Below are 10,509 nucleotides of genomic sequence, written 5' to 3'. Positions count from 1 at the left end.
GCGTATCTGTCCAGCCGGCGTAACATATCTCCGATACGTTACGCCGCTCTAACTTTGGGCGCAAGTTCTGTATTCAGAAAGAACTTGCGCCCCTTAGTTACGGCGGCGTAACATATGTGTTGCGGCGTAAGGCCGCGTAATTCAAATGGGGATGTAGGGGGCGTGTTTTATCTAAATTTGGCTTGACCCCGCGTATTTGAAGTTTTTTTTAATGTGCCGTTCGTGAAAACATCCCAGTGCGCATGCTCGAAAATCCGCTGCAAAACGTCAATGCTTTCGACGTGAACGTAAATTACGTCCAGCCGTATTCGCGAACGACTTACGCAAACGACGTAAAAATTTCAAAACTCGGCGTGGGAACGACGGCCATACTTAACATAGGATACGCCGCACATACCCCTCATATAGCAGGGGTAACTTTACACCAGAAAAAGCCAAACGCAAACGACGGAAAAAAAAAAAAGCGCCGGACGGTCGTTCGTTTGTTTCTGAATCGATGTAAATAGTAATTTGCATATTCCTTGCGTAAACAAACGGAAGCGCCACCTAGCGGCCAGCGTGAAATTGCAGCCTAAGATACGACGGTGTAAGACACTTACACCTGTCGGATCTTAGGGATATCTATGCGTAACTGATTCTCTATAACAGGCGCATAGATACGACCGAGCGCACTCAGAGATACGACGGCGTATCAGGAGATACGCCGTCGTATCTCTTTCTGAATCTGGCCCCTAGTTTTTATCTTTATGTGATTTTAATGTAAGAGTCCATTTATTTGTAATAAATACCCCATTATTTGAATTTATTACACTATGGAGGGCATTTTTTTTTATTCCCCCCCCCCCCCTTTGATTCCTATCCTAACTGGAGCCTATGGATATTTGGTAGCAGCTTACACTTGGTGTTTGGAGTCCAGATGCTGGTTTACCTTATGGGTTTCAGGAAGATGCGAATATACCAGTAAGAGGAGGAGCCTGGATTGGAACATTTGAAGGCTGAATATTCCTTTATAATTTGATGCTGCTTATTCACCGTTTTAAGGTGAGAGTTTTGTGAGCACACAGCAGCTCTAACATGAAGAACCACATGGATTAGATGTTTTCTGGAAATTTAATATAAATATGAAAGAAATTGTGTAATATTCTTTGTGATAATTTATTACTGTGCAAGATCACTTGTTTATTAAAGCAAATTTACTAGCTGGCTTGCAAAACTTCAAAAACAAGGCGTGGTTGTATCACTTCCTCCAGTGGATAGGTGCCAGGTTTTTTTTCTTTTCTTTAATCAAAGCTATTCATAGACTCCAAACCAAATGAAAGCATATGTCCTTTATTGGACTCTAAAGAGATTTCTTCAGGTACCAAAATTCCATATGGAATCCGCTAGATCTGACATTCTCAGGCATGTGGAATTCCTTGCATGAGTAGACATACAAAATGCCTATCCACGAATCCCCATCTTCCCCTCACATCAATGTCCCCCCATCCCCTCACAAAACCGTTATGAATAAGTGCTGCTGTGCGTGAAACATGTTCTCCTTCCTACCCATTGATGCTCAATCAAGTGCTGTGATGCTTTTAAACAGTTTTCAATAAAGTATTGGCATTTCCAACAAAACATGCAGCTGTTCCATTTCATATGTTCTGCATCCTCGGAGGCGGGCACCTTCATCCCTCAATAGCAAATGGGTTGAAGTGTATACCCATGAGCAGTGTTAGCCTTTTCTGTGTGAACATTTCCAATTTGTTGCACTACTAATTCAGGCTCTCCTCTGTACCTGGAGCTTCCACAAAAGTGCTTGCCCCACTTCTTTCTCCTCTGCTGACCCAGGACATTCATGTTGTAGGGTATCTGGATCACATTCTGCTGAAGGCCTCCGCGGCCGCAACCTTGTGTGCGCCAATATCCAAGGTAAAATGTAGTTACTTCAAACCTACACCTAGATAATCATTTTTCTAAAGTCTGCCCTCCAGGCCTCTACACCATTTTGAGTACATGGGTCCAATCTTGCACACAGCCGAAGTCAGAATTTTCCTTTCTCCAGAATGTCTCCTTAACTACTTCAGCCCTAGACCATATTGCTGGGCCACTTTTTGCGTTTCGGCACTGCGTCGCTTTAACTGACAATTGCGCGGTCATGCGACGTGGCTCCCAAACAAAATTGGCGTCCTTTTTTTCCCCCACAAATAGAGCTTTCTTTTGGTGGTATTTGATCACCTCTGCGGTTTTTAGTTTTTGCGCTATGAACAAAAATAGAGCGACAATTTTGAAAAAAAAAATGAATACTTTTTGCTGTAATAAATATCCCCCCCCCAAAAAATATAAACAAACTATTTTTTTCCTCAGTTTAGGCCAATACGTATTCTTCTACATATGTTTCGTATAAAAGAAAAAAAATCGAAATAAGCGTTTGATTGGTTTGCGCAAAAGTTATAGCGTTTACAAAATAGGGGATAGTTTTATGGCATTTTTATTAATATATATATTTTTTTTACTAGTAATGGCGGCGATCAGCGATTTTTATCAGTACTGCGACATTATGGCGGACACTTCTGACACATTTTTGGGACCATTGGCATTTTTATAGCGATCAGTGCTATAAAAATGCATTGATTACTATAAAAATGCCACTGGCAGGGAAGGGGTTAACACTAGGGGGCGAGGAAGGGGTTAAGTATGTTCCCTGGGTGTGTTCTAACTGAAGGGGGTGGACTGACTTGGAGAAATGACTGATCGTCTGTTCATACAATGTATGAACAGACGATCAGGCATTTCTCCCCCCCCTGACAGGACCGGGAGCTGTGTGTTTACACACACAGCTCCCAGTTCTCGCTCTGTAAAGAGCGATCGCGGTTGCCCGGGCACACGAGTCGGGACCAGGGGCGAGCGCACACGCCCCTATTGGCTGATTCGCGAGATGATAATATTACGTGATCTTGCGCAGCCAAGCAGACCTACCGCCGTAAAACTGCGGCAGCTGGTCAGCAAGCGGTTAAAGGAGGAGCATAGCTTGCCGAATGCTTTTAAACACATTTTTTTAAAGGTTTACATCAATGAATAACCGCTGACCATCGTAACCGTCAGTGTTAAATGGTTTATCTCCAACTGGTATTTTTTGGACAGCTTGGTCTGTTAAAGGAAGGGGGGGGGGAATTAATGCAGCTACCATATCTAAGAATTGGTAAACTAATATAAAAAAAAAATACACTTTTGTTTTGGGGTTTAAAGTGGTAGTAAATTCTGTACTACCACTTTTACCTACAGGTAAGCCTATAATAAGGCTTACCTGTAAGTATAAAGAAGATCTCATAAAGCTGTACGTTTTAGGAGATAATCCCCTCGCAATGCGCCGCTGACTGCAGCGGCGCATGCGCAGCGGGGATCCTCGGCTAAAGGCCCGGCAGCCCCCGGACCTTGCCAGGAAGAAGTCTCCCGCGCGCATGCTGTCATCGTAGCTTCAGCCAATCACATCGCTGGAGTGGCGATACCCGGAAGACACGTCGAGGCAAGATGACATCTCCCTTGGCGTGGACCAGGTAAGTTCCCCACACCTCGTTCCGCGGTGCATACTAGCTCATTATGGCTTTTTTTTTTATATACCTGAAAAGCAAATCAGCAGCAGGTTTACTACCGCTTTAATACCAATTTAAGGTCCCACATGCAAACCTTCAGTTCCAAAACACACCCCCCCAGTTTTTGCATGAGAGTTCTGCACCCAACGGTAGCCTCCTTTGAGGCAGTTCCCTTTGTCCAGTTTCAACTCAATAGCCCAACATCATGGAACAGACAGATACACTCTCAGGTTTATCCTATGCATCCATCAAGCCAAACAAACCTCTCCGGCATGGTGGATCCCCATCTCTGCCCTAGAGTTGGGAAAGTGATTCTCTCCCATGACCTAGAAGGTGGTGACAATGCATGCCAGCCTTACAGGATTTGGGGGAGTTTATTGGTGCAGGGGACCTGGTCCATAGGAGTCGTGACTTCCCATCAACATTCTAGAACCGAGAGCCCTCAAATTACCTCTACAACGTGTGACACCCCCTTTCTTTCCGTTAAAGTTCACCCAGTCAGGGTGCAGGCAGACAATGCCAAACAAATCATTACAGAGGCACCAGACGTCAAGCAGACCTAAAAGAAAAACTCAAAACTCTCCTGGGGGTAAATTCACATTCCAGCTGTTTTTACTAATCCAAATCTCTGTTGTGGGCAATTGGACTTTCTAAGACACCTAAACCCAGGAGAGGGGTATTTGTACCCCAAGAACTTTCAGAATCTGTCAAAGATGGGGTAATCCAGATGTGGACATCCTGGCCTCCAGGTTCAACCAGGTCAAACAGATTTGTAGCCAGAACCTGGAGATTCTCTGTAGATGTCCTGGTGATTTCTTGGTCTCCATAGGAAGAAGATTTATCCAACAAGATCTATTGCAAATGGACATCCTACTTTTGCCTGATGCAAAGGGAAAAAACAGTGTACCAGAGAATACTTTTTTTTGGCCTTTCTGCAAAACGGAGTCGCTTTGTCTTACCTGCAGGCCCTCGTAGAGCACATCCTGCTTTCCCCTCTACCAGTGCCAGGTGGATCCGACAACTTATTTACAGGTCCTCTGCCTCAAAAGGAACAGGTTTCTTCTTTCTCTATAAGAACTCATTCCACCAGGTATGTTGGTGTCTCTTGGGCTTTTCAACAAACATCTGTATCCCAGATTTGCAAGGCTGCCACCTGGTCCTCCGTTTACCCATTCTCCAGATTTTACCAGGAGAATGTTTAAACCTTGGCTGATGCGAGTTTGCTGCAAGATGCTTCAGGCTGTCATGAGTGTTTTCTGGTTTCTTAGCCCTAGTGCTTTATATAAAAAAAAAAATGTTGTTAATTTAAATTGTTCTGTTTTGATGCTTTCTTTTAACTTTTTTTTGGTCACTTTTATTTTTATAAGAAGGAATGTAAACATGCCTCGTAATAGGAATAGTGAATTACAGGTCCTCTTTACAGCAAGATCTGGGATCTACACGTCCCCAGATCTCACCTCTTGCCTGGGAAGCCTGAAATAGGAAAAAGAAAAATCTCAGCTTCCCAGCCGTGGCGGTGGCATTTTTTTTAAATGCCAAGGCTGGGCGTGATGTCATTTCATTGCTCCTAGCCCCCCCAACGATCAGAGAACTCGTGGGCCATCTGGTCCGCAGAAAATCTTTTGTCAACATCCGGCGCCAGTCGATTCCTTCTCCAGCACACCGATTGCATGGGTGAGTCAGAAGTACCGGAGGGAGGACATCCCCTCCTGCCATCTGTAAGGCCGCGTACACGCGATCGGTTAAACCGATAAGAACGGTCTGATGGACCTTTTTTATCGGTCCAAACCGATCGTGTGTGGGCGCCATCGGTTAAAAAAAAGCCAACTTGTTTTAAATTTAACCGATAGTTAAAAACCGATCGTTAGTAGGCACAACCATCGGTTAAAAATCCACGCATGCTCAGAATCAAGTTGACGCACGCTTGGAAGCATTGAACTTCATTTTTTTCAGCACATTCGTTGTGTTTTACATCACCGCGTTCTGACACGATCGTTTTTTTTTAACCGATGGTGTGTAGGCACATCAGACCATCAGTCAGCTTCATCGGTTAACCGATGAAAACGGTCCATCAGACCGTTCTCATTGGATAGACCGATCGTGTGTACAGGGCTTAAGAATGATCAAGCGGCTGAACGGCCGCTATGATTGTTCTTACCGTGAAGGGAATTGCTGGCTTTAAAAGATGATATCTGAATGATGCCTGTAACTGCAGGCATCATTCAGATATCCCCACTCAAAGTCTGCAACGTCATGGCGTTGGGCAGGTGGGAAGTGGTTAAATTGATAAAAGTTAATGCCGATTCCAATTAAAAGGTGTCAGAACACACAGTTCATTGCAGTTTGTTGTGTATGAGGCTGCATAGCCTTAGACTGGTCAGGGTGTCCATGCTGACTCGTGTCCACAGCCAAAAGCACCTACAATGAGCATATGAGTTTCAGAACCAGGAGCAATGAAAGTCTGGTCTAATGACTTCAAGAATGAGAGTTTGAGAGGGTGAATTGGTCTCGTTCTCCAAATCTCAATCCATTTGATCTGTGGGATGTGCTGGAATAACAACCAATTGTTCAGCTGGTTGACACAGCAAAGCAGCAAGTAATGATGCACTGGGGTGGCATTCACCTTGAATGACATTTCAATACACCTGGAATGTGCTGGAAAAAAAAATTCAGTATGCTCTACATTTCTGTGGGTTCAGGTGCTTACAGCCCATTCATTTAGAATAGGTTGCTTGATCCTCAATGCAAATATTGCTGCACAATACAACATAGATCAAAACTCATTCAGTACTGTGCTAAAGCATTTTAATCTACAGACTGCCTGCACAAAGCTGGAAATGGTCTCTTCCCACCAATTTCATTGGGTATGCAGTACAAGTGGAGACGTTTAGCAACATTAATGAGAAAATGTATACAAAATAGTAAACATCGTTAAGCAAAACGCCATTTTTGTGTCACAGGCCTTTCAATGGACAGCCCCATGAAGGTTTAAAACATGGGTCTTCAAACTACGGCCCTCCAGTTGTTCAGGAACTACAATTCCCATCATGCCTAGTCATGTCTGTGAATGTCAGTGTGTTACAATGCCTCATGTGATGTGTAGTTCCGCAACAGCTGGAGGGCCGTAATTTGAGGATCCCTGGTTTAAAATGTCACACAGACTTATCAGACCAATGCACAACAATATTTCAGCCTCCTGAGGCTGGCACGGGGATGTTAAATCAGGAACAATGTGACATCACTACAGTCAATGCTCCCTGTGATGTGTATCCCTATAAATCTCCTTTTAAAAAAAAAAGGCGTAAATCCTTCTAAAGTTTAGCCACATTATAATAAAAGCACAGACACGGCCTGCTTTTGTATGAGAATATTTATTATTTCTAAAGATCTTACAACCTGGCATAATCTGATTTCATTCAAAGAAATATATATTCTTTTTCTGAAGCCATGGCTGTGTGCATATACATATTTATATTATACATAAAGGCAATTCACTTTTAACGTAATAACAATCAAAATAACTTAACTGAATGGCTTTCATTCTGTGACACTTGGAAGCATGAAACACTGAGTGAGTATGGTACAACGTAAAGAAAAAGTTAAAAATAATAACATTAAAAGAAAACGATCATTTCATTCATACGTGAAATTGTATTTAGCGGATAGGAATATAGGCGTATCAAAATATATGTATTGGTAAATATTTGCGTTATAAGGAAAGATTATCCTGATTGGCTCAGATGACTGAGCAAGATGTATAGTGCCTTAATAAGTTGTAGACATTGGATAACAAATGTGGACATCAGAAAGTAGTAAACAAGCTGGTTTTTAATGCAAAACTGAAGGAAGGAAAAGCTGCAACCCATCAGAATAAAGATCTTTGCTGACTTTGCTTGATATTCGTTACTGCGCAATATTGTTCATCTCATTATAAACATTAAAGTATTTACTGGCAACTCTCAATTTAAACCGATGAGCTACCTGGCATCTCAAGATATGAGTGGAAATAATACAGAAAGGCTCCTCATTGCTGAACAGGAAGAAGAAGCTGGCTTACATAATGAAGCAATAAAGGGACAATTAACATTGCTTTGTTTAAGTAAATGATAAGAGCCATCAGTTTATTTTCCTCACATACTTTCATTATGTCCAATAATCTCATGGATGGGGTCTTTGCTTATGCCTAGTACACACAATCAGAAAATGTGACAAATAAAAATCCGCTTTCCAAGCGATAGCACAATATTCTGATTATTAGTACACCACTTTGAGAGACGATTATGACAGTTCATGCAAAATATCCGAAGGGGCAAACACGATACCAGAAGGTGCGATTTTTGTTTAATCAGTGCAGTATTCGTGTGAAAAAAAAAAAAAAAAAAAAAGAAAACCAACATTTTCGTAAATAAAAGATTACAATAAAATACTTCCAAAAATATATTCTGTTGTACAAGAATTTTCGTACTCATTTTCGATAGGAGACTAGCATGCAAAAAAAGCAAAATAAAAAAAAAAGGCTGATCATTTGTCCAATTATTCCCACCTTGTGTATGAGGCTTTAGTGTACTATGATGGACAACAAAAAACAAAAAGTTATACACTGCTACATTGCAAGTCTAAGGCCCCTTTCACACTACTGCGATTTCAAAGTCGCACAATTTTAGGGAGTGCCTGTATAAGTGGCATTAAAAATCGGACCAAAGTAGTACAGGGACTACTTTGAATTCATAACCACTTGAAGTCGCACTAATATGAATGGTTGTCATTGGAAATCATGGGAAACGACTCGTCATGCTACTTTGCCATCACAAATGAAATGGGCCTAAAGCTGAACTTCAGACAGATAAAAATACATTTCGTGATGTATCCATAAATACAGTACTGAATTCATTTGTGTCTTTTATAGGTGCAAGCAGTGTAAATAGCCAAGATTGTTCACAGAGTATTTGATATTAGCATCTTGCAATGCCTTATACAGCAGCACACAGACTTGGAGAGGGATGGACAGGACTGGGAACCAATTAGGTATGCTGCAAGGAGACATGTTGACAAAGAACATAGGAGGAGAGAGCGAGAGTGACACAGATGAGCTTATTGGTCTGCTGCTTCTCCTTTCACAGGTTAGGAGAGGGAAAGGACCTGTATGTGTTACATTATTGCTACAGGTATGCAAATCTCAAAACCTGGCAGACAGAATTATAAAATACTTCCACAATTTTGGGCCATTTCACACAAGGTGGAATCCACTTTGCTCAGCAGGAGATCTGTCCGCTGATCCTCTGAGCAGAGCAGAGGTGGCAGAAGACAGGTCTGTGTCCACTCAGTTTATGCAGAGCAGACACGGACCGAGCCCACTCTGCTCTCTGGGTGTAAACGGACTGGCCGTCTGTTTACACCTGACTGCACTTCGATTCAATTCACCTAGACAGAGGGGAACATCCCCTTCCATTTTTTTTTTAGCAGACCGTATTGGAGGTAGGCAAGTATAAACAGACACAAGTCCGTTTACACCCACTGGTCCCATAGGAAACATGGACCATTTGATCAGGTTTTCCTGACAAAGGGGAACCTGATTGAATCGCCTGTATTAAATGGGCCTAAAACTGCTCCAATATGTGTATTTGGTGTGCGTTTTTAGTGTTTTACTGAGACCTTAGCTTTAATGTGTGTGTGATGCTTCCAGTTAAACTTAATGCAAGTTTCCTAAAAGGCCAAGAATCATAAATGCAAACGTATGTATGCATAAAAATAATACATTTGATTTAAAATGTACTGTAGAAAATAAAAATAAAAAAAAGCACAGCAAACAATGAAATGACTCCATTACTAGGACAGTAAGGACATTTCAATAAATGCTTTTAAAAAGGCAAAGATGCCATTAGCAGTTCCTTGTTGGTTGGACATTAGCACTGCTGTAAATAATTTATTGTATTTATCCTTTTTATTTTGCTGACAACTTCCCTTTACATTTAATGAACCAACAGTGCATTTGTTTTAGATATCCAACATTGCCCTTTAAATAATAGTTTCTATAGTTTTTGTGCAACCCAGAATAATCATAGGTTTTATTAAAAAAAAAAAAAAAAAAAGTGCCAATTACCACCTTAATCAATTCATATATTCTATAATGGACCGTAATATGACACATGCTTCAAGTCAGAATTTATATTACAGGAAGTATCGCTATTAATTACAGCTTGAGTTTTATATATTATAAATTGATACAATATTCCAAAAAAGTCTCTTCCAAGTTTTTTTTTCTTTTTTTTTTTTTTTTAAGCTGAAATCATTGCACAATCAACACAAAAACAAAGAAACAAACAATTACTTTACATAACTGAAGAAACATAAAAGATTTTAAAATAATTAAATTAATAGGCTCTGCTTATCGAATGATTGGTGCTGATCGATCGTTTGTGACGGTTGGTCGGAGCTTGATGGTAGAAAATGGATTTTCTCCGCTGTAAAAGAAGAAATCCAATTATTTGTCTTAAGAAAGAGTCAACTGTGCAAACAAAAAAGAAAAAGCATCCATTGTGTTCTATATACCAGAACTCAAAGCGGAACTCTGTATACAGACTTTGGCTTAAGGGGGTTGTAAAGGAATTTTTTTTCCCTAAATAGCTTCCTTTACCTTAGTGCAGTCCTCATCCTTCAATTTTGCTTTTAAATGTCCTTATTTCTTCTGAGAAATCCTCACTTCCTGTTCTTCTGTCTGTAACTCCACACAGTAATGTGAGGCTTTCTCCCTGGTGTGGAGTGTCATGCTCGCCCCCTCTCCTGTAGTCCAAGGGAGGGGGGCGAGCACGACACTCCACACCAGGGAGAAAGCCTTGCATTAGGACTGCACTAAGGTAAAGGAAGCCATTTAGGGAAAACAAATTGTACCTTTACAACCCCTTTTAAAGGATAAGTTAACCTTTGAAAATACATAAAT

General features: G+C 41.2%; 1 protein-coding gene across 1 annotated transcript in view; it reads right to left on the bottom strand.

Moving 5' to 3' along the window:
* Positions 1-6,927: 6,927 nt before the first annotated feature.
* BAIAP2L1 (BAR/IMD domain containing adaptor protein 2 like 1) overlaps positions 6,928-10,509 on the bottom strand; it is a 150,396-nt gene continuing 146,814 nt past the window's right edge. The window contains exon 14 of the mRNA XM_040356792.1: positions 6,928-10,033. Within this exon, the coding sequence (XP_040212726.1) occupies positions 9,958-10,033 (76 nt within the window). The 3' untranslated portion in view covers positions 6,928-9,957. The remainder of the gene's footprint in view (positions 10,034-10,509) is intronic.

The sequence above is a fragment of the Rana temporaria genome, chromosome 6, assembly GCF_905171775.1.
Source record: "Rana temporaria chromosome 6, aRanTem1.1, whole genome shotgun sequence".
Lineage (NCBI taxonomy): Eukaryota > Metazoa > Chordata > Amphibia > Anura > Ranidae > Rana > Rana temporaria.
This window is presented reverse-complemented; position numbering and strand designations above follow the sequence as displayed.